Raw genomic sequence first — 25,281 nt, 5'->3', positions numbered from 1 at the left:
CTAATCAGAGAGGGTATCACAGCTACAGAAGCTTCCTTTGTCGAGGAAGATCTGCCTGAGTCAGTATGGGTGGAAATTAGGAACAGCAAGGGAGTAGTCACCTCGTTAGGGGTTTACTACAGGCCCCCCAATAGCAGCAGGGAGATTGAAGAAAGCATAGGTCGACAGATTTTGGAAAAGTGTGGACGTAGTAGGATTGTTGTAATGGGTGACTTTAACTTTCCTAATATTGATTAGAACCTCCTTTGAGCAGAAGATTTGAATGGAGCTGTTTTTGTAAGGTGTGTTCAGGAGGGTTTCCTAACACAGTACGTTGACAGGCCGATGAGGGGAGAGGCCATTCTAGACTTGGTGCTCGGAAACGAGCCGGGGCAGGTATCAGATCTTGTGGTGGGAGAGCATTTTGGTGATAGTGACCATAACTGCCTCACATTCTACATAGCTATGGAGAAGGAGAGGATTAGGCAAAATGGGAGGATATTTAATTGGGGAAGAGGAAACTATGACGCGATTAGACATGAGTTAGGAAGCATGGACTGGGAGCAATTGTTCCATGGTAAGGGCACTATAGACATGTGGAGACTGTTTAAGGAACAGTTGTTGCGAGTGACGAGTAAATATGTCCCTCTGAGACAGGCAAGAAGGGGTAAGATAAAGGAACCTTGGATGACAAGAGCGGTGGAGCTTCTTGTGAAAAGGAAGAAGGTAGCTTACATAAGGTGGAGGAAGCTAGGGTCAAGTTCAGCTAGAGAGGATTACACGCAGGCAAGGAAGGAGCTCAAAAATGGTCTGAGGAGAGCCAGGAGGGGGCACGAGAAAGGCTTGGCAGAACGAATTAGGGAGAACACAAAGGCATTTTACACTTATGTGAGGAATAAGAGAATGATCAAAGAAAGAGTAGGGCCGATCAGGGATAGCATAGGGAACTTGTGTGTGGAGTCTGAGGAGGTAGGGGAAGCCCTAAATGAGTTTTTTGCTTCTGTCTTTACGAAAGAAACGAACTTTGTAGTGAATGAAACCTTTGAAGAGCAGGTGTGCATGCTGGAATGGATAGAGATAGAGGAAGCTGATGTGCTGAAAATTTTGTCAAACGTTAAGATTGACAAGTCGCCAGGCCCGGACCAGATTTGTCCTCGGTTGCTTTGGGAAGCGAGAAATGCAATTGCTTCGCCACTTGCGAGGATCTTTGCATCCTCATTCTCCACTGGAGTCGTACCTGAGGACTGGAGAGAGGCAGATGTAATTCCTCTCTTCAAGAAAGGAAATAGGGAAATCCCCGGCAATTACAGACCAGTAAGTCTCACGTCTGTCGTCTGCAAGGTGTTAGAAAGGATTCTGAGGGATAGATTTATGACCATCTGGAAGAGCATGGCTTGATCAAATGCAGTCAACACGGCTTTGTGAGGGGCAGGTCATGCCTCACAAACATAATCTCGTTCTTTGAGGATGTGACTAGAAAAGGTGATGAGGGTCGAGCTGTGGATGTGGTGTATATGGACTTCAGCAAGGCATTTGATAAGGTTCCCCATGGTAGGCTCATTCAGAAGGTCAGGAGGAATGGGATACAGGGGGACTTAGCTGTTTGGATACAGAATTGGCTGGCCAACAGAAGGCAGCGAGTGGTAGTAGAAGGAAAATATTCTGCCTGGAAGTCAGTGGTGAGTGGTGTTCCACAGGGCTCTGTCCTTGGGCCTCTACTGTTTGTAATTTTTATTAATGACTCGGATGAGGGGATTGAAGGATGGATCAGCAAGTTTGCAGATGACACAAAGGTTGGAGGTGTCGTTGACAGTATAGAGGGCTGTTGTAGGCTGCAGCGGGACATTGACAGGATGCAGAGATGGGCTGAGAGGTGGCAGATGGAGTTCAACCTGGATAAATGCGAGGTGATGCATTTTGGAAGGTCGAATTTGAAAGCTGAGTACAGGATTAATGATAGGATTCTTGGCAGCGTGGAGGAACAGAGGGATCTTGGTGTGCAGATACATAGATCCCTTAAAATGGCCACCCAAGTGGACAGGGTTGTTAAGAAAGCATATGGTGTTTTGGCTTTCATTAACAGGGGGATTAGTTTAAGAGTCGTGAGATCTTGTTGCAGCTCTATAAAACTTTGGTTAGACCGCACTTGGAATACTGCGTCCAGTTCTGGTCGCCCTATTATAGGAAAGATGTGGATGCTTTGGAGAGGGTTCAGAGGAGGTTTACCAGGATGCTGCCTGGACTGGAGGGTTTATCTCATGAAGAGAAGGTTGACTGAGCTCGGACTGTTTTCATTGGAGAAAAGGAGGAGGAGAGGGGACCTAATTGAGGTATAGAAGATAATGAGAGGCATAGATAGAGTTGACAGCCAGAGACTATTTCCCAGGGCAGAAATGACTAACATGAGGGGTCATAGTTTTAAGCTGGTTGGAGGAAAGTATAGAGGGGATGTCAGAGGCGGGTTCTTCACACAGAGAGTTGTGAGAGCATGGAATGCGTTGCCAGCAGCAGTTGTGGAAGCACAGAAATTCGTCACAGAAATTTGAGGGTGCATACATGAGGATCAATGGTCGGCACAACATCGTGGGCTGAAGGGCCTGTTCTGTGCTGTACTGTTCTATGTTCTATGTTCTATATATGGTAAAATTACTAGTACCTTATTAACTCATCTACAGTTAAAAGTTTTGTTTAAAACATAAAATCTTGAATGTTTATTTCAATTAATAACTATGAGTTTGAATTTCTTCAAAAGCTAACGTTATTCCTTGAGATCATAACTGTGTTGAATGTACAGTTGTGACTAAACTTGTGTATCAATATCAAAGAAGCAGACTTAGACAAAGGTATGACCCGATCCCGGCTACCTATGGTTTTCATGTGTTTGCTTGTAAATTGTTTTAAGAGTTTCATTGAATCCTTTTCAATAGAACAGAGGTGGTCTGAAATTATGTCGTTTAGGCCATCATCAAATTATATATGGCCATTCAGACCTATGCTTTATCCCAATCATAAGGGTTTTTACTTCATAAATGCCTGACTGGCCTATGACTGTGTATAGAATAATATAGGCTATTCTGTTATTACTATCTGTTATTCTGAAAGTTCCTAGTGCCTTCATGGCAAGCCTGCTTACTTTCTGCATTTAAATGGTAATAGTGTATGTAAAATGATTGATGAGAGCTAACAGCTTTTATTTGCAGATGTTTGCCATTCCATCTTTGCAGCAACTAGGACTAGATGTAAAAACACAGAAGCAGCCAGGTCCAGCTGTAGCATTACATCAGATGCCTGAACATAATCCTTCCTCTATGCTTAGCTTGAGCCACCAAGCTACTGGACACAAATAAGTATTGCTGGAAATATTTGATTTGGCTTTATGCATAATGGGGCAGAAAATCTGTGCCAGAGTCATATTCCAATATATGTGACAGTAGATCAATATACCTGGCCACTATTTGGTCAGGGAAAGTCCATTGATTTATATGAATATTGGAGCCTAATTTCCAGAGTTTTATGATACATAGAACATAGAACATTGCAGTGCAGTACAGGCCCTTCAGGCCTCGATGTTGTGCCGACCTATGAAACAAATCTGAAGCCCATCTACTCTACACTATTCCATTATCATCCATATGTTTATTCAATGACCATTTAAATCCCCTTAAAGTTGTTGAGTCTACTACTGTTGCAGGCAGGGCATCCCATGCCCTTACCATTCTCTGAGTAAAGAAAGCACAGATGGCAGAAAGTTTGCAGTATGAGATTACAACGTGTAGAGCTGGATGAACACAGCAGGCCAAGCAGCATCAGAGGAGCAGGAAGGTTATGTTTCAGGCCTAGAGTTTCCGGCCTACAGTTCTGAATTTGAATATCACTTTGAAACTCATTGTGCTGAACTTTCCCATTTCGAGTCAGTGTTTTGTTGAGTCAAATTCATGGCACCAAATGTGCCATAGCTCATGGCAACTTTTCTCATACAATCTCCTGCTCTTTATTATTCTGATGTCCTCATTAATTATGTATCTGGGTACTATGGTACTCTTCTAATGAAATCCCCTGGCTGGAGAGGTGCAAGTGCTCACTTCTGCTGGGGCTTTCCGCTGATGCCAGATTTAAAACCCAGCTGCAGACGACTTCAGAAATATGGATCCAGGAGCTCCTATTCACACTGAGGTGCTCATCTGTAATCACCAAGGATATAGCTTGGAATAGAAAGCTAGAACCTCACTATACCACCTGGGACCTAGAGCTGCTGGTGGATGGATGGAGAAGAGAGTAGTGATTTTTCTTGCAGACCAGCAAATGAGGCCATGCTACCAAACACAACCAGTCTGGACTGAAATAATATCCCAGGTCCATACTGTGGTCCAGGCAAAACATTTTAAAAAAGCAGTTCAGGAAGAAGGTAATTGATCTTCTTTGCTCTGCAACGGCAAATGCCTTCTCTGTGCTTTCTCCATTCTCAGGGCCACCATCTCGGTCTAACTTTCCCATTGCACACATGTCTCACTAAGGCTTGTGGACTACAACTCTCACGATTGCTTGCAGTATATCTGTTCATTGGCTCCCTCCCACCTCATTCTGCAAACTGTTTCAGAGATAGTAGGAACTGCAGATGCTGGAGAATTTGACAAGGATTTCTGAAGAAGGGTCTAGGCCTGAAACGTCACCCTTTCTGCTCCTCTGATGCTGCTTGGCCTGCAGTGTTCATCCAGCTCTACAGCCTGTTATCTTATTCTGCAAACTTCCTGCCATCTGTGCTTGCTACTCACAATTGGATACCATCTGGCCATCTGTTCTGTTCCTGCAACACCACTAATGGCTCATCCATCCATTTCCATCACCCTCAATACCTTCATGTAGCATGAGAAGCTTCATTTGTCATATTACTGGGAAAACTGCCTCAGAAATATGCAGAGAAGACCAAGACCAGCAAGGGAGGGATTGAGAATACAGCTTCTCATGCTACATGAAAAGAAAATTTTTGAGTTAGTCTGGGAAAAGCATGACTACCCATGTGGAGATGGGGAGACATCAGTGAGCAATTAATCTAATAAGCTTCATTGTGCTACGTTGCGCTGAACTCCCATTTCTTATAATTTTAATTCATTCTTAAACAACATAAGCCTTTATCCCATTTTCACAACTAATTTCCTCTCTATACATAGAATAGCTGTACTCTGTGTCTAAGACTTCATCACCATAGCTCTGAGGAGGAAGCCACTAAAAGCTTCAAAAGATGCACTGGCGAGACTTTCACCTACGGCCTCCACCAGCTTAGAGACTTTTACTTCGGTGGGTACTCAGGAGTACAATTTGATGAGCACATCAGTGACACATTTCCACAGTTGATCAAGTAAGAAATGCCGCAGGCTTGTGACACTCAGAAGAACGCTGCACAGCGGGTGCTTGCTCAAACCCAGCCAGAAGGTGATCCCATGGTTTCAGTGTTAATGACCGTAAAAATGCACAACAGGCACAATCGCAGTAGGCAGATTCACCAGAAGCAGTTAGTACACTGAATTGAAGTGAAGAGGAGTCCACCTATATTACTCAGAGCCTTTGAGATGACTGCCCAAATCTTCCAGGCCAACTGGGGCGGTGACAAGTCAGACTCCTTCTATCCCAACTGTGGAAGGCAGGACTGCACTTAGACCTAGTTGGAGAGGAAGACAAAACCTTGTTTATGTCACATTGATGGGACGAGTGACACATAATTTTAAGTAGTCTAGCAGTTTTGTTATTATGCACTTGCACCATTAAAATATCTGCTGCATCATTGTATCTTTGTTACTGCTGGACTTGGTTAAGACACACCCATATGAAAGATGAGTAGCTTGTTCAGACATCCCATGGATGAAAGAAGTTGGAATGGCCAAGTATTGCTTGTCTCTCAGGAGCAACCGACTTCTTGACTACAGAAAGTGTCAGACATCAGCGATCCTTGAATCATGATCTTGATGACTACAGCCATGGTATTGCATTACAATGTGAACAATACTGAGGCTAAACACATTTTTGCAGGAATTGAGCTAGGACTGGTCTGCACATATCTCCCATACTTATACCTGCTTTGTGAGTGGGAGTACAGAATTAGTGATAATTCCATACATCTCTAGAGGAAAAGGTTCATTCTATCTATCAGTTATCAAGGGTGCCTTTCAAGGAGGAACAGGAACAATGCATGTGTTCTGTCTCATAGCGTACTAGTCTGCCAAGAAAAACTACACAAAGCAATGCCTCTTGTACATTCAATGCAACAGCAGGATGCCCAGACATTTCAGGGCAATTTAGCAGTTTAGGTGCATACTGAAATAGTCAATACTGATTGATGATAGAAGGGCCATAGTAGACTCGTTAGGATTTTTCTAAATCTGTTACATTCATGCGAACGTTAACTGGACATGACTTGGATGTTATATCCTGACTGAAGCCCTAATAACTATGTAATTTAGTGCCATGCGATGATAGTGTACAGTCTCACTGACTGATACTTCTTTCCCTAATGGTCAGTAGGATCTGTAATGTTTAGATACTCAACACTGGGGTCACCTGTAGTTCCTGAACAGATTGTATCTATTTTCTAACCAATCAGGTTCATTCAGCAACATAAAGAAGTGCAAAAATAACAAGTCCATGTGTACTTTGCACTAAGCATGCAGCTTGTCATACAAACTACAAAATGTTAAACAACTAAATAAAGACAAAACTTAGCTAATGCATCCTGAAAGCAAGTTTCAATTAGGTTATGTCTGCCTCTCATACTTGACAATGCACTGCTTTTGAATGCCTCTCCTGATCAAATTCCCGATCTGCTTCTCATCTTCATCCTCAGAGGACTGCTGTCAATCCTCCATTTCCAATGCATCCAGGACATCTTTCCTTTGTTAGCTCAAGTTGTGAAGGGCATAGCATGGCATGCCACAAAGCTGCAGCACATCAGTTCTCTGCTATTCTGTAAGGCCTCAATGGAACTTTCCAGGCATCAAAACCTCATCCCAACAAGGTCTATAGTGCTAAGATAATAAAGTGTGAGGCTGGATGAACACAGCAGGCCAAGCAGCATCTCAGGAGCACAAAAGCTGACGTTTCGGGTCTAGACCCTTCATCAGAGGCTCTGATGAAGGGTCTAGGCCCGAAACGTCAGCTTTTGTGCTCCTGAGATGCTGCTTGGCCTGCTGTGTTCATCCAGCCTCACATTTTATTATCTTGGAATTCTCCAGCATCTGCAGTTCCCATTATCTAAGGTCTATAGTGCTACCATGGCACAGGAGGATGTATGAGCAGTGATGCCTCTTACTTTTGGATTAGTATGAAGATTTCATTAAGGTGTCATCAGATATGCTTGAAGGGAGTAGCCATTATCTGCCAGCAACCATTCCTGTGTGGCCTGAGGACATTGCAATGAGACAGAAACCTGAGTTCTTAAACATGTAAGCATCATGGCAGCACCCTCCTGAGCGCCAGCCCTGTGCTCAAGTAGCTGGAGGTTTCTGCTTTTTCTGAGTCTCTTGACTTGCTCTCTCCTTTGACAGTGTCTTCAAATTTTAAGTACTTTCACACAAACTCCATCCGTAATGATGACCATGCCAGATGTGTGAGCAGGTAGTCTGTTGAGTATGTCAGATGGATTTCTTTATTCATCTTTAGGATATGGGCATCACTAGCAGGGTCAGTATTCGTTGCTCAGCCTTTGTTGCCTTGAGAAGATGGCAGTGAGCAGCGTTTTCAACGGCTGAAGTTCACTTTGTGTAGGTAGACCCAAAATGCTGTTCGGAAGGGAGTTCCAGAATGTTGACCCAATAACAGAGAAGGAACAGTGATGTATCTCCAGGGAAGATGTTGTGTGGATTGGCATGAAACTTCCAGGTATTAGCATTTTCGTGTATCTCCTATGATTCTTGTGGGTTTGAAAGCTGCTGGTTAAACAGTCTTGGTGAATTTCTGCATGCATCTTGTAGATGGTACGCACTGCTGCTACTGTGTGTTGGTAGCAGAGGGAGTGAATGTTTGTATTTGTGGTGCCAGTCAAGTGGCCCTTCTTTCCCTTTACTCCATGCTTTCCCATCTCTGGCAGGAGCTCCGAGCCAGGATTTCAGAGTTTGCTGTCTTCATGACGGTTGGAACATTGGAGTAATTTATGGATCAGATACTTGAGGTTTCATGAGACGGCAATTAGGACACAATATACTTTGGCTTCATGACTTAATGGAATCTCACTGCAATGTGGTACCGTGAGTTCTGTTGATAAGTGATTATTTGGGAATTGACCCCAGCAGTCATGATTTTCCATCCTGTGGACTCACGATTACTTCATTGCCCCTTCAGTTGGCCAAAAATTCTTAACTCTAACTCTGCACAACCAAAGAAGACATCTTCTTCCCACTTTAGCTGTGGCCTTTTCAAAATAAGAAGTGATTTGAGGATTTGTTCGACATGGTGAGATTTTGTTTCATACTTTGAACATATTTGAGGTTGTTTACTTGCTCACCAAGCTGGCTTGCTTTTGTTCAAACATTTCATCACCATGCTAGTTGACATCATCAGTGAAGCCTCCGATGAAGTGATGTCATTCTACTCTGCTTGGAATTTATACCGTCTGGTCCGTTATGGTACTGTCATTCCCGGTTTTGACCTGTGTGGGTTTGTATATGGTAGTAAGGCAACAACCTCACCCACAACCCGAGCTACAGATCTTTGCCAAAACTTTGAACATGTATGTTTGACCCTGCCCCTGTGACCCACTGACCTCCTCCCATACTTTACCATTTGAATGCCTTGTTATCCCTTCTGTTCTATGACTTGTCAACAACATCCCATTTCAGCCGATCCCCTCAATGTTATTCCACTAGTGATTTGGTCATCATGACAACCTCCTCACCTACATAACGCTTCAGCTCCCCTTCCTAACATTGAGACTTTCCACATTATCTAGTGCTGGTCTCTGGGACTTAGATTCTGGGGACTACTTATATTCCAAATCCTGACCACTGCGGCCAATGGCACTGCTGGGATTACAGAACTTCCAGGTAGCTCTTTGAGTTGGAACATGCACCTGATTGAGTGACAGAAGTTCCAACTTCAATCAATCCATGTTCCATGGAGCTTTAAATATCAGTAACTCAGTAGACATTGCTGGGGATCCACTCCCCACTAATTCTTCGGCTGGCAGGGGAGGAAATCCCACCATCCAAATAATCCTCCTTCTAGTAATTCTCAGGTCCATTGAAAATTGGGTATAAGCCAAAAAAAAATCAACAAATAGATGAAGATGGGTAAATAAACATGTAAGAGTAAAGGGAACAGAGTTATGCTGACAGAGTTGGATGGAGAAGGAGAAGGCACAAGTGGAGCTTGGGATGAATTGACAGACTTCATTATGAAAAAGTAATTCCAAGAATGAGCATGCTGAAAGGACTGGATCAATCTTTAGAGTGATAGAATATTAATAGCCTGGTTTAGGTTGATATTGAAGATGATGAGACCACAATTAAGCTACTAAAAGGTAAAGGGAAATCAATTTGTAAGTATTATAGTCATTTTATTGTATCAGTTGCTTTGTGCAAGTTCAGACATATTCAGTAATATTTGCATATCCACTATAACATCACAAATTATAGGTGGCCTTGGAGTAAATGATGCTTTTAATTTTTTTTTAAACTGTCTATTATGCTTGATTCAGCAAGATGTTTATCAAATGCTTCAAAAGGCAAACTGAAAGCCACTGTATTTTTTCTTGTCAAGCTGATGAGTCAGTCGAGCACATCGGCAGCTGATAGGCTCAGGAAATATAAATAGTAGGCGTATCAGTGGGAACTGCAATGCTCAGATGTACTTAGTCTGAAAGTGGAAGGAATACTTTTCTTTGATTAGTGGCAATTTGTCAGGAAGCGTGACTATTGTAGCAGACAATTGGTGTCCATATCAGGAACAATTGTAGGTGGATGTGGAGGCAGCACTTACTTAACAGTAGAACAATAGGTAGACAAGGTCCTGTAGCAATAACTTGCAGTTATTTCATTTCATTTGCAACTGAATTTCACTTCTGAATATCCTATCTTGAGAGGTAACATCATCAAGAGAGAAGACTTCCTTTCCCTCTTTAAATGAAACAACAAGACACTGATAAACACTTTGCCTTTTAAACTTCCTTCCTCCTATAGACTACTATATGGCCAATGAAACAAACATAAAATTCTAACAGGACTAGACAGCGTAAAGACAGAAAGGATGTTCTTGTTACAGAGATAGTAGGAACTGCTTATGCAGGAGAATCTGAGATAATTGGGTGTAGAGCTGGATGAACACAGCAGGCCAAGCAACATCAGAGGAGCAGGAAAGCTGATGTTTCGGGCCTAGACCCTTCTTCTCGACTCGAAATGTCAGCTTTCCTGCTGGTGTTCATCCAGCTCTACACCATGTAATCAAGGATATTCTTGTGTCTGGGAAGTCCAGAACCAAAGATCACAGTCTAAGGAAATGGCGTAGGCCATTTAAGATTGAGATGAGGAGAAACTTCTTCATTCAGAGACCAGTGAGCCTGAGGAATTTTCTGCTGGTTGAGGACAAAACATTGAATATTTTCAAGAAGGAGTTAGATATAGTTCTTGGGATTAAATATGAGAAGAAAGTAGGAAGTGTGTATTGAGTTAATTATCATATTGAATAATGGAGCAGGTTCGAGGTACCAAATGGCCTACTCTTCCTGCTACTTCTATTTTCTATGTTTGCTGGGCTTTGTTATTTGTAATATTTAATAATGAATCTGAAACGGCTGTGGTTGATGACAATCATATTGCACATCTGTAAAATATTATGGTTGATTTAGGAATCAACCTGGGTTCTCTTTATCACATTGTATGGCAGTCGTTGTGAAGGAAGAGATATTGGCAGGCTCTTTTTTCATTCAAGCATCCTTGAGAAGGTGGTGGTGTTGAACTACCTTCTTGAAAAGTTGCAGTCCACTTGATGTTATTATACCTGTAGTGTTATTATGGAGATAGTTCCAGGATTGTGACACAGTGATATTGAAGAGATGGTGATATATTTCAAAGTCAGGATGGTGAGTGGCTTGGAAGGGAACTTGAAGGTGGTAGTGTTCCCATGTATCTGCTACTATTGCCCTTCTTCATGGTAATAGTCATGGGTTGCATCGGTGCTATTTCAGGAGCCCAGGTTAATTTCTGCAGTGCATCTTATGGATCGTACATACTGCTGCAACTGAGTGTCAGTTTGTAGATACAGTGAATATTTGTGGATGTGGTGCTAACGAGTGAGCTGCATTGTCTTGAATAGTGTTAAGCTTCTTCAGTGTTGTTGGAGTTGCACTCTTCTAGGCAAGTGGGGAGTATTCCTCAAGATTCCTCACTCTGCTTTGTAGATGGAACCCTTTGTAGAATCAGGAGTTGAACCACCCGCAGCAGGATTCCTAGCTTCTTACAAGCTAATGTGGCTACAGTGTTTATATGACTACTCCTGTTCAGTTTTTGGTCAATGCTAAACACCAGGATGTTGATAGTGGAAGATTCAGTGACGGCAATTCTACGGAACATCGATAGTTAGATTCTCTCTTATGGTAAATGGTCACTGCTTAGCATTTGTTTGGCGTAAATGTTACTTGCTGCTAATCAACCCAAGCTTAGATATGGACTGGGTCTGGCTGCAATTGGATATGAATTGTTCCAGTGTCTCAGAAATAGTAGATAGGACTAAACTTTATTCAATGAGTTCTGAGGAAGTGTCGCTGGACCCGAAACATTAGCTCTGTTTTTTTCATTCACAGATGCTGCCGGACCTGCTGTTTTTGTTCCTGATTTACAGCATCCGCAGTTCTTTTGCTTTTTATTTAGTCAGTGTCAGGTTTATCCTGCCTGCAAGAATCTGATTTTCTGGCTCCTGTTAAATCAAGTTCACCTACCCACCATCCTTCTTGTTTCTGCTACCAGAAAATTCTGTGATTTTAGTTTCACACTCCAGGCTAGATTTATGTGGAGTCAGGAAGTCTCTCTGATCACTTAAAAATAGAAAATGAGACTCAAATACACAAGTCACACCCTCATTTCTAACAAATTTAATTTTTGCTGTTGGGGGAAAGAGGATGGGATGTGATTCGCACAGGAGGGAAAGCTAAATTTAGTAGCACCATTTGAGCTTTGTGCTGAATTCAAATTGACATTATTTTAACTTCTGCAAGAGGCAATAATGTGATAGTCATTAATTGAAGGAGTAGGTTTAAATGCTCTTGTAGGGTAAATAACACCAGTATAAGTTTCACATATACAAATTAGGAGTGATAGTAGGCAAATTAGCGCCTGAACTGCTCCATCAATCAATAAGATCACGGTTAATCTGAAGATTTTTAAATGTCCTGCTGTTTAAACTTTGACAACTATTGCCTATTTTCTTTTCATGAGAGTTTGAAAACTTTTCTGCTGGAATGCGCTGATTGTCAAATCAGCTGATATAGGTTAGAAACAAAACAATTAACATTTGTTCATACAGTTTCAACAGTGTTATTAGTTGACATCTCACAGCACTATTCCCTTTTAGTAAAAGGCCAGAGCAGTACTTCCTCTCCCAATTGACTCCTCATTTTCAGTAAAAGGGGAGGAGGTACCAGTCTAACCTTTTACTAAAAAGGAGTGAGCAGTGAGAGTTGAAACCCAGAGACGTTAGTTAGATATGGGGAGATTTAAGGATTGTGATTCATTTATAGCAAAAATAGTTAACCACCATAACGTAGCTAGAGATAATCATCAAGTGACATTCTAAGCTTGAAACCTAATGGATTAGATGGAAACAAAATAAGGAAAGCAGGGAAGATGATGTATTGCAACTGTAGTGCATTGGTAGTGATGGATTCTGGTGTGATCCATGATTACTCTATTAGCAGCAAGTGTCTGCAGCTTGAGGAGCTTTGCTTTCAAATTGATAAGCTGGAGTCCAAACTTTAGACACAGCAATGCATCAGTAAAAAGGAATGTTACCTATACACTTTTCTGATGAAGGGTCTAGGCCTGAAACGTCAGCTTTTGTACTCCTAAGATGCTGCTTGGCCTGCTGTGCTCATCCAGACCTACACTTTGTTATCCCTGCAATTCCCCAACAGGTTTGACATTTTTGCAGCTAGAGTGGACAAGAAGAAAGACTGCAGGAAGAATGTGCAAGCTGTCTGTGGCACCATGTAGCAAGAGGCCATTAAAGTGAGCAGAGTAAAAATGCTTGTATTTGTTGTAGGGATTGTATAATTGGGTTTTACAGTTGAGAGTAGAGTCCCAAAAGTGGTGATAGAGAAATGGGTTTAAATTCATAGGAAAATGGCAGTAGTACTGCAGAAAAAAGGAGCTAAACTCGGACAGCCTACACCTGAGGCATGCTGGGACTAGTGTCCTGGCATGTTTTATACCTTGGCTATAGAGAGGCTTTAAAACTGAGTAGTAAAGGGGTGGAGGATAGGAGCGTTTGTGTGAGGAGAGATTTTGGAAGCTAAAGAGAAAGGACAAGGCAATAATGGAGGGGAGTGAAGTAGATGTCAGAGTAGTGAAAAAAATTGTAGAAGCATAGAATTAAAGTTTTTGTGTGAATATTTATATTGCATTTATAATGAGATGCATGAATTGAAAGCACAGCTGATGACAATGCTTGATAGGTCACGTCTCAGAGTGAAACCTGGCTTGAAAGACGCAAGTTTTATTTGTGCCATTTGATACTGAGGTGGTCTGTCTCTGAATGGTGGAACATAGAAACTGGAGAATGCTATTCAGCAAATAGAGCCTGCTCCACCATTTATTGCAATGATGACTGGCCAAATGCCTCAGTGCCTTTTATCGACACTATTTCCGCAATCATAAATCTGTGAACTCTACTTTATATATGCTCAAAGACTAAACCTCCACAGCCCTCCAGGTTAGAAAATTACTAAGATTCACTACACTCTGAGTAAAAATATTTCTCTTCATCATTGTTCTAAAAGGTATACCCTCTGTTTTTAAATGATGTCCCCTCATTCTTGACTCTCATCTGGAAAAACATCTTACCTTCATCCACCCTGTCTATCTCCAAGTATTTTGAATATTCAAAGAAATCACCACTCATTCTTTGTAACTCAATAGAATACAGACCAGTTTTCCCAGTCTCACTTCATACTAGTCATACCATCCTGGGAAGATATCTGGTGAACTTTTGTTATATTCCCTCTATGACAATAATATCTATTCTGAGATAAGGAGACCAAAACTGCACTTAGTACTCCAGGTACAGTCCAATCAAGCTCCTGTACAATTTAAGCAAGATTTCGCTACTCCTGCACTTATCAACTTGCAACCCTAATTATTTCTTCATTACTACCTTCTTGCAAGTACTAATTTCCTTCATTTCTTCAAATTCTCTAGTTATTTAGACCTCTAATCTTTGAGATTTCTTGTATCTTCCTTAATGAAAACTGATACAAAGTAATCAATTTTCTTTCTGCCATTTTTCTATTCCCAATTGTAAATTCTGCTGACCTCTACGTCTAATGGGCTCAAATTTGACTCAGCCAACCATGTCCTTTTTAATTACCTGTAGAAGCTTTTACAGTATATTATTATGTTTTTTGCAAAAGTACATTCATATTCTATTCTTCCTTTTCTCATTTGCTTCTTGTCTTCTTTTATGTGTTCTAAAAACTTCCCATATGTCAGATTTACAATAAAAGAGGTGGCAAGCATAATTCTAACAAGGAACATCAAAGTTTATTATAAAGGAGAAGAAAAACATGAACTGCTGCATATCATCTAAAAACTAGTTGACAGGGTTTTATTATAAGTACCAAAAGTTGGGGCACCATGGTGGCTCATTGGTTAGAACTGCAGCCTCACAGCGCTTGGGTTCAATTCCAGCATCAGGTAACTGTCTGTTTGGAGTTTGCACATTCTGCCCATGTCTGTGTGAGTTTCCTCCAGGTCCTCCAGTTCCCTCCCACAGTCCAAAGATGTGCAGGCTAGGTGGATCAGCTATTGCTAAATTGCCTGTAGTGTTCAGGGATGTGTGGGTTATAGGGGATGGGTCTGGGTGGGATGCCTCAAGGGGTGGTGTGAACTTGTTGGGCCAAAGGGCCTGTTTTTCAGGGGAGATTGTTGATTGTGCACTGGCCTGAAACCTCCTTAATGAGAAGGAAGCTCTTTAAAAAAAATCTTGTTTCAGCATTACAATTACACGCAAAGCAAGGAAGAGCTGCATAATTGAAATGATGTTGAGTTATCACACTGTGGTAGAGTATGTGCTCTATTCAGTTCCCTCTTCACTTGTCCTTTTTTCTTACTCTTCTGACAGGGTTATCAGTCCATTGAGATTTGTGAAACATCAATGGCAGCCCGTATGATATCAATATCCTCTATGGATTCCAAATCAGATGAAGTACAGACCCCTACTGGTGGATGCAAGACCTTTCAGAGTGTTGGACTCAAGATCATCCTTTGCTTCATCGGGGAGATCTGGCACTATTTGAATACCCTGATTATTTGGATAACTGACAAGGAATAAAACCCTTTCAAAATGGAGTTAACTGCATTTCTCACCTTACTGACATATTTTTATTAGCTAGAAGAGACATACCAGGATGGAACTCAATAGCATTAAATTCTTTATTAGAAAATAGTGTCAATATTAAGTTGTATCAGTGATAATGGGAACTGCAGATGCTGGACGATCCAAGATAATAAAATGTGAGGCTGGATGAACACAGCAGGCCCAGCAGTGTCCAAGGAGCACAAAAGCTGACGTTTCGGGCCTAGACCCTTCATCAGATAGGGGGATGGGGTAAGGGTTCTGGAATAAATAGGGAGAGAAGGGGAGGCGGACCGAAGATGGAGAGAAAAGAAGATAGGTGGAGAGGAGAGAAGAGGTGGGGAGGTAGGGAAGGGATAGGTCAGTCCAGGGAAGACGGACAGGTCAAGGAGGTGGGATGAGGTTAGTAGGTAGGAGATGGAGGTGCGGCTTGGGGTGGGAGGAAGGGATAGGTGAGAGGAAGAACAGGTTAGGGAGGCAGAGACAGGCTGGGCTGGTTTTGGGATGCAGTGGGTGGAGGGGAAGAGCTGGGCTGGCTGTGTGGTGCAGTGGGGGGAGGGGACGAACTGGGCTGGTTTTGGGATGCGGTGGTGGAAGGGGAGATTTTGAAGCTGGTATTGGGGAAACCAAGCGGAGGCTTGGGGACCGCTTTGCAGAACACCTCCGCTCGGTTCACAATAAACAACTGCACCTCCCAGTCGCAAACCATTTCCACTCCCCCTCCCATTCTTTAGATGACATGTTCATCATGGGCCTCCTGCAGTGCCACAATGATGCCACCCGAAGGTTGCAGGAACAGCAACTCATATTCCACTTGGGAACCCTGCAGCCCAATGGTATCAATGTGGACTTCACCAGCTTCAAAATCTCCCCTTCCCCCACCGCATCCCAAAACCAGCCTAGTTCGTTCCCTCCCCCCACTGCACCACACAACCAGCCCACCTATCTTCTTTACTCTCCATCTTCGGTCTGCCTCCCCCTCTCTCCTTATTTATTCCAGAACCCTCACCCCATCCCCCTCTCTGATGAAGAGTCTAGGCCCGAAACGTCAGCTTTTGTGCTCCTGAGATGCTGCTGGGCCTGCTGTGTTCATCCAGCCTCACATTTTATTATCAACATTAAGTTGCTTGATCTCACATGAAGTGGCATTTTGCAAATTCAAATATCAACACACTTACGGACAATATAATCCACATAAGTGCACCAAAATTAGATAGGAATGTAAGATAGATTTGTAGATCTGCTGAAGCTTTGAAAAGACTCAATTTTAAGCTTTATTGATATACCCCCTCAGAAATGTCCTTACAAAATTACATATACAAGAATTCGTTTATACATGTATGATGAAGCATTAACTTTGCAAATTACAATCAGATTATAGCCTGCAGATTGCTGTTGATTCTACAATTAATGGCTGTTCTATTGAAGTGTTAGTAGCAAGTAAGGAGTTGTGTTACATCTCACCTGTCTAAAAGATGTGCTAAAAGATTATTCCTGGCAGGAATGTTTCGTTTGGTATTATGTTATTGAGTTGTTTTCATGATCTTATTGAATTGTTAATACTGCCATGATTGCTATTTAAATTAAACACAGCAGAGGCTGTTTTTTTAGGAATGATAATTTATGGCCGGTGCAGTATTAGCTATTGCCACTAACCCTTGATCAGCGAGAGTTCAGAGAGAACTCTTTATTTTGGAGATAATGGGAATTGGGTTTAGTGCTTCACTTGCATTGCACTTGGTTGAGGAGGACCAGGAAGAACAGGAGAGGGCAGCTCGTGATGTAAGATGGCACAGACGGCGGACAGTTAGATCCTGCCAATACCCAACACACCGGGTATATCGTCCAAGGCAAAGCTACTTGGGAATGACTGGCAACAGTGTCTCCAGCAGCTCAGGCTTAGCCGGGAGGCTGTGACAGAATTGTGTCATGTGTTGAATGCAGATTTGCAAACTCAATCTACTATCAGTACAGCACTACCAATGGCCGTGAAAGTCACTACAGCCCTGAGCTTCTATGCTTTAGGGTCATTTCAGGCAAGCACTGGCAGCATTTGTAGTGTTAGCCAGTTTGCTGTACACAGATCCATCATAGAGGTTACAGATGCTTTATTTTGCAGGGCTGACAATTTCATTTGTTTTCCAATAGATGAACAACATCAACAGCAAAGGGCCACACATTCCTACAGGTTTGCTGGCTTTCCAAGAGTACAGGGTGTCATTGACTGCATGCGTGTTGCTATTCGGGCACCTGTGCATGATGCAGTGACCTATATGAATCATAAGGGCTTTTATTCCATCAATGTGCAGTTGGTTTGTGACTACCAGCACAGAATTATGCAGGTCAATGCCCACTTCCCAGGAAGCTTACATAGTGCATTTATTTTAAGGCAATCCTCAGTGCCAGCATTATTTGAAGAAGAGGGAAGCATGGGAGGTTGGCTGCTGGGTGACAAAGAGTACCCTCTCCAACCTTGGCTGATGACCCCTTTGAAACATCCAAGAACTGAAGCAGAGCATAGGTACAATGAAGCACACTCAAAAACAAGGATAACAGTTGAATGTACAATTGGGATTCTGAAGCAGCGCTTTCGATGTCTAGATCGTTCAAGGTGTGTCTTACAGTACAGTCCCCACAAGGTCTCAAGAATGATCATGGCCTGTTGTATCTTGCACAATTTTGCTCTCCAAAGAGGCCTCACCATGGAGGATGAACAGAACGAAGAATCTATGGCAGAGCAAGAGTCTGACAGTGATGATGAAGAATCAATTGAAACACCAACAGTCCAACAAGGAAGATTGATGCGTCAGGCACTAATACTTGATGCCTTTGAGTAAGTTCAATAGTTGTTGACTTTAAAGCCCATCATTCCTTTGAGAATTTTGACCCTTGCTCATACTATCATCTATACCTGTGCTCCCTTTCATTATAATCTATTCCATGTTTTGTGATTCTCTAGTATCCTGAACACTGAAATAGCAGTACTCTGCAATTCACATGTAGTGCGACAAACTCACTTTGGCACACTAGACAAACCTGCAGCCTTAGTCACCAGCCCTCAAGTTGCGATGTGACCTCTCTGTTTAGTTATCAGAGACCTAGCGTTAACAAACAAGCATACATAGAGAAATATGAAATTCCTTTACTAACATAAAGCATACTGCATTTGCACTTGAAAAAAATGGAAGGATTCCATGACACAAGCCATTCACTGACCAGCAATGCAATGAAGGCAGCATAATGCGTATTAATGAAAGAAGCAATTAAACTTCATTTCAAATTAAGTGTGTCTATAGATTTAGATTTTAAAGCCACTTTTGCATTATACTGGCACTGCTAAATCCCAATAAAGAGATCCTCTAAGCTGGTAGTAAGTAAACTATAAATGTAATTTCAATACAATTAAACGGCATGCCTCTCCAGTGGTCCATTCAATCAGCATGTGAAATGCCAAAGTTGTGAGTTCAAACCTCACCTGGAGGGTGGCTTGGTGGCTCAGTGGCTAGCTCTGCTGCCTCACAGTGCCAGGAACTCGGGTTCGATTCCACCCTTGGGCAACTGTCTGTCTGGAGTTTACACATTTTCCCTATGTCTGCATGGGTTTTCTCCAGATGCTCTGGTTTCCTCCTACAATCCAAAGATATGCAGGCTAGGTGGATTGCCTATGCTAAATTGTCTGTAGTGTTCTTGGATGTGTAGATTTGGTGGGTTATGGGGGAAGGGTCTGGGTGGGATGCTCTGACGGACAGTGTAGATTTGTTGGGCCGAAAGTTCTGTTCCCAGACAAGAGGGATTCTATGATAAAAGCAAAATACTGCAGATGCTGGAAATCTGAAACAGGCACAGAAAATGCTGGAAGAACTGAACAAATGTGAGCATCTTTCAAGAGTATTTTAAAAAAAATTTCAGTTATGAAGAAGGGTCATATGGGACTCAAAATTGTAACTTTGTTTCTCTCTCCACAGATTCTGCCAGACTTGCTGAGTTTCTCTAGCAGTTTCTGCACTTGTTGCAGTCTTAACAATTTAACCGGCAGATTTCATCCCATGACCTCCCTCTGCTGTCTGGCCATAGATGGGACTAGTTTAGTTTGGGAAAATTGTTGGCATGGACTGGTTGGATGAAGGGGCTTGTTCCATGCTGTATGACGCTACAACTGTAAAAGATGGGATATGTGTTGAAGACAGGGGGTGGAAGGGGATAAGGAGTGAATGGATAGGCTGAGATGGAGCCAAGAGAAGAGCGACGGTTTCAACGGACAGGTGAGTGCAGACACAAGGCCAGGAGAAGGGTCCAGGTGGAGGGAGAATATTGGAGATAGGTGAAGGAATCTGTGGGATGAGGAGAGGACTCTTGTCCAATGAAATTGGCAAATTGGCAAACAGGAAAAGGCGACAGAAGTGTTCAACATCAATTTATGTCCAAAATGGATTGAAATGGGAGTGCAGAGGGATCACACTAAGACCTTTGCTGAGGGCAGAATGTTCGGCATGAGAGCGCCTAAGGTCAGAAACGGTAGTAAATACCTGACGAGTTGGGATAGAAACAGAGGGAAGGGACTGGAGCATGGAGGTAGGAAGTTTCCACAGGAGCATGAGTATCTCTTGAGTCATTGAAGCTTGCATTCCTCAATGCTGAAAGAAATTATCCTACCTAAAACATGCGGATTGACATGTGCAATGTCTGAATTTAAGTAAGAACGATCTTACTGAAAACTACTATCTGCTGTAGAAGTAAGTGCAAGTACTAAGCAGGACACTTATTGCATTGCCTATGGTGCAAAGGAAATTTGATACGTACTGCTTCGTCCAGGGCAGAGCTGGAGACATTTGCATCTTATGGTTTGCACATCTTATGTTGCACAGGTGAGGTCACTGACTAGCTGAGAGCTAACCACATTTCATTATTTTGTGCCAGAATGAAACAGATGGAGTAAATCTGCAACTTCACTAGAACTGCAGGCTTCTCCAAACTATAAACTGCACACATTTTTTTTCCAGGCACTGCCTGTAAATTCTGTGCAAAGCTGGAAGCAAAAGATTTCATTTCCTCAACATCAACAGATGTGTAGCCAAATGTAAATCATGCAGGTCAGTGCCTGGTATCCTGGCAGCAGGCATGATGCCTTCATTCTGCAGCAGCCAGCTGTTCCAGCTATATATGGGTTACTAAAGCAAACAAATGTATTATTACTGTCAATAAAGGCTATCCTTTGATAACATGGCAAACTAATGCAGTGCCCAACTCACGCAGAAGATACAATGAAATCATTGGTATGACAGAGAAAGTAATCAATCAGAATACTGGTCTGTTGAAATAATAATCCTGATGCCTGGACTGTTTTGGAGGACCTGTAAAAGTGGCAAAGTGAATTACAAGATTCATAATTATCTGCTGAACGCTGCACAACCTCATCTGCCAACAATTGTAGCATCAAGCAGCAAGGATGCTACCTAGACAATCTTTTTCTCGTCTGAATGTGATACCAATAACCACAACCCCAATTACCCATTTATCAGTAGTGCTGCGCCTTAATGACAACAACTTATAAAGCAAGATTTTTTTAAACTGAATGTTACAAGATGCTTCACAGGAGCAATATAAAACAGAGTATGAGAGTGAACTACATCAGGACAGATTAGGTCAGATGATTAAATGTTTCCTCAAAAGGTATGTTTTAAGAAGTTTCTTAAAGAAAGTGGATGAAGAGAGGGATTTCTGCAATTTGATGCCTGGGCAACTGAAGACACAACTATCATTTCAGATGGTAGTTAAAGATAGTTAACTAGGTTCTTACTAAAGGTCAGCCAAACTATGCAGTAAAATGTAGATCTGACCAAGTAAGGATGGCAGTTTCTGTTAGAGAACCAAATTCCTTTTTACAATAGTTGACAATACTTGTCATCAGAGATAATGGGAACTGCAGATGCTGGAGAATCCGAGATAACAAAGTGTGGAGCTGGATGAACACAGCAGGCCAAGCAGCATCTTAGGAGCACAAAAGCCGATGTTTCAGGCCTAGACCCTTCATCAGTCTAGGCCCAAAATGTCAGCTTTTGAGCTCCTAAGATGCTGCTTGGCCTGCAGTGTTCATCCAGCTCCATACTTTGTTATCTCGACAATACTTGTCATGTTTGCCATCACTGAATCTACCCTTCAATTCCAGATTTTATTAGTTGTATTTAAATTGCATTAATTTTTGTGGTGGGATTTGAATTCATCTCCCATAAGCAATAGCCTGGCCCTTTGGATTACCAGTTCAGTGACATTAATACTGTCTCTTGATAAGCTTTTCATGGTAGCACTCTGAAGTTCTTTGAGCTGCTTGAATGCTAGTAGCAGCTGAGACATCGTGCGTTAGAAACCATCATGATTACATCTACAGAAAGGTCAATGAATGTGAAACTACTTCCGTGCAGAAATGTACGGCCTGCATACTGTTTATCAGATTGATGATGGATTCCTACTTATCGTTGACCACATACTTCCTAGCAGTCTTCCTAACCCCGAGCATCAACATTCTTCTGTAGACTGTCCAACAAAGTGCTGTCTGAGCTCTGAGCAGAATATCTACACTGTTTTTCCTATACTAGTTGCTAGGTGCTTATGCCTGGTGTTTCACCATGTACTCATTCCACCTCTGCACTATCCTTTAAATTATATGTGATTTGAGCTACAAATGTGACATTAAATCACAATCAGTGTCTTCTTGGTGTTGTTCATTTGTCACATCCGGTTGTATTTATTTATTCCTGAAAGAAAAAAGAATAGGGTTGTTGTGTAGTTTTGCAATAATGAAGAGAATAAGTATGAGATGCATTGTTGCATCATCTGTTGTTAGTAAATAAAAATAAAGCATGAGATGAGAACAAAGTGGGATGTAAGGATATTGTCATTTTGATGTTTTTAGTTAGCCTGCTGACAATAGTCTATACAATAGCCTTCTCTTTAGCAGTAAGCATTTTCTGCCACAATGGAGTGTGTTTGTCTCCCTCTGGTCAGTTCCTGTTGGTCACTCTGATTTGTGCACTGTTTTACCCTAAAAGAACGAGGGAAATGTGTCAATGAATGTCATTCAATCTGTTTGGGTGACATGGCTGTCATAGTCAAACAGCTGGCAGTGCACACAAGCTGTGAGATATGGGTGCAGGTAGAAGAGCGTGAGGGTATTGTGGAGCATATGAATGTCAAGTATCGGCCCTGCTTGTTGGAGAATATCAGTCATTGAATGATGGCAATATAATGATTTGAGCATTATCTAAGGGTGATAATGCAGTGCAGGTGGTAGGACTTAGCATTTGAAGATGCATTATCTCCACCTAATCATTCTAATGAGGTCTTGTGAAACTGCATCCAGACTCTTGAAGGTTGACTCTAAGCATTGTCCAACATTCCTTTGTTTCTGAGGACCCCTTGTGAATACTGGATGTCTCTTGTGCATTTTACTGGAAACTTTGGTGTAAGAGCGAAAGCATCTAAAGATATTGAAACTCACTTTCCCTCATGTGTTGCAATTACTTAATGCTTTGCAGATCGAGTTAACTTCCAATTACTAGCACTTTACCCAATCACAATATACCTCATGTTTAAGAGGTGCAGGCTACTTTCAAGTACTTCAGTGTAGCATTTACTGGTATCAGCCACAGACAATCGTTCAAAATAGCAGGAGCACAAAAGTTGGCATAAACCTGCTTTGCTTCATCATAATCCGCACAGTTAATCACGTATCTCAATCCTTTTTCGGGAGGAGAGCGAGAGCCAGACAGAGAGAGCACCAGCAGGCTGCCGGGAAGGTAAGGTTTTAAAAACTTACCGCGTGCGCTGGGGCTCTCCATTTTTGTTTCAACAGCAGGAGGAGCGGGAGCGTTGACCAGGTAGCTGCCGGGAAGGTGAGTCACTGTTTTTAAAAACTTACCGTGAATAGGCGGAGCGTACGCTGAACAGGAGCGGACACGGGACTGCTGAGTAAGTGAGGTAATATATTTGTGTGGGAATGGAGGTTAGTGCAGTTGAATGTTCCTCCTGCAGAATGTGGGAGGTAAGGGTCACCAGTAGTGTCCCCGCTGACTACATCTGCGGGAAGTGCACCCAACTTCAGCTCCTTGAAAACCGGGTTAGGGGGTGAGCTGCAGCTGCATGAACTTTGGATCATTCGGGAGGCAGAGGGGCTTATTGAGAGGAGTTACAGGGAGGTAGTCACTCCTCAGGTACAAAAAAAAGCAGATGGGTTACGGTCAGGGGACGGAAAGGGAACCGGCAGGCAGTGCAGGGATCCCCTGTCGTCATTCCCCTCAACAATAAGTATACCGTTTTGGATACTGTTTGGCGGGGGGGTGGGGGGACAGCTTACCAGGGGAAAGTAGTGGGGCACAGGTCTCTGGCACAGAGTCTGTCCCTGCTGCTCAGAAGGGAAGGGGGAAGAGGAGCAGAGCAGCAGTCATTGGGGACTCCTTAAGTTAGGGGGACAGATAGGATGTTCTGTGGGGGTGAGAGAGACTCATGGTTGGTGTGTTGCCTCCCAGGTGCCAGGGTTCGTGATATCTCTGATCGTGTTTTTGGGGGAGGGGGAGCAGCCCCAAGTTGTGGTCCACATAGGCACCAACGACATAGGTAGGAAGAGAGATGGGGATTTAAGGCAGAAATTCAGGGTGGAAGCTTAGAGCTAGGATGAACAGAGTTGTTGTCTCTGGTTTGTTGCCCGTGCCATGTGCTAGTGAGGTGAGGAATGGGGGGGAGAGAGAGGAGTTGAACATGTGGTGACAGCGATGGTGCAGGAGGGAGGGTTTTGGATTCTTGGATAATTGGGGCCCTTTCTGGGGTAGGTGGGACCTCCTACAAGCAGGATGGTCCTCACCTGAACCAGAGGGGTACCAATATCCTGGGGGTGGGAACTTGCTAAGGCTATTCGGGTGGGTTTAAACTAATTCAGCAGGGGGATGGGAACCAAAATTGTAGTTCTGGTATAGAAATGGTTGAGAGTAGGGAGGTCCGAAATAAAGTTTCAGGGATGCAAGATGGCACTAGCAAGCAAGAAGTTGGTTTGAAGTGTGTCTACTTCAACGCCAGGAGCATCTGGAATAAGGTGGGTGAACTTGCAGCATGGTTTGGTACCTGGGACTTCGATGTTGTAGCCATTTCGGAAACAATGGATAGAACAGGGACAGGAATAGTTGTTGCAGGCTCTGGGATTTAGATCTTTTTAGTAAGAACAGAGAAGATGGTAAAAGAGGGGGAGGTGTGGCATTGTTGGTCAAGGACAGTGTTATAGTTGCAGAAAGGATGTTTGGGGACTTCTCAACTGAGATAGTATGGGCTGAGGTTAGAAACAGGAAAGGAGAGGTCACCCTGTTGGGAGTTTTCTATAGGCCTCCGAATAGTTCCAGATATATAGAGGAAAAGACAGCAAAGATGATTCTCAATAGGAGTGAGAGAGACAGGGTAGTTGTCATGGGGGACTTCAACTTTCCAAGTATTGACTGGGAACACTATAGTTCCAGTACTATAGATGGGTCAGTTTTTGTCCAGTGTGTGCACGAGGGCTTCCTGAAACCGTATGTAGACAGGCCAACAAGGGGCGAAGCCACATTAGATTTGGTACTGGGTAATGAGCCCGGCAAGGTGTTAGATTTGGAAGTAGGTGAGCACTTTGGTGATAGCGATCACAATTCTGTTATGTTTACGTTAGTGATGGAAAGGGATAGGTGTTATACCACTGGGCAAGAGTGATAGTTGGGGGAAGGGCAATTACGATGAGAT

At 42.7% G+C, this 25,281-nt stretch overlaps 1 protein-coding gene and 1 long non-coding RNA gene across 3 annotated transcripts in view; both read left to right on the top strand.

Annotated features, from left to right (window-relative positions):
• The window catches only part of LOC125456974 (uncharacterized), a 202,602-nt gene extending 187,084 nt beyond the window's left edge, over positions 1 to 15,518 (top strand). For both annotated transcript variants that reach the window (XR_009446130.1, XR_009446129.1), the window contains one exon: positions 15,292 to 15,518. This is a non-coding gene — a long non-coding RNA (uncharacterized LOC125456974). The remainder of the gene's footprint in view (positions 1 to 15,291) is intronic.
• A 1,989-nt stretch (positions 15,519 to 17,507) lies between these two features.
• LOC132206021 (putative nuclease HARBI1) lies at positions 17,508 to 18,362 on the top strand. Its single transcript, XM_059638123.1, has one exon. It carries the CDS (start codon positions 17,508 to 17,510, stop codon positions 18,360 to 18,362), a length of 855 nt encoding a protein of 284 aa, XP_059494106.1.
• Positions 18,363 to 25,281: the final 6,919 nt, after the last annotated feature.

The sequence above is a fragment of the Stegostoma tigrinum genome, chromosome 1, assembly GCF_030684315.1.
Source record: "Stegostoma tigrinum isolate sSteTig4 chromosome 1, sSteTig4.hap1, whole genome shotgun sequence".
Taxonomy (NCBI): Eukaryota; Metazoa; Chordata; class Chondrichthyes; order Orectolobiformes; family Stegostomatidae; genus Stegostoma; species Stegostoma tigrinum.
The sequence above is the reverse complement of the archived record's forward strand: the minus strand, read 5'-3'. Positions and strand labels throughout refer to the sequence as shown.

Coding starts and splice junctions, on each gene's coding strand:
- LOC132206021 (XM_059638123.1), top strand. CDS start 17,508: ATGGCCGTGAAAGTCACTACAGCCCTGAGCTTCTATGCTTTAGGGTCA.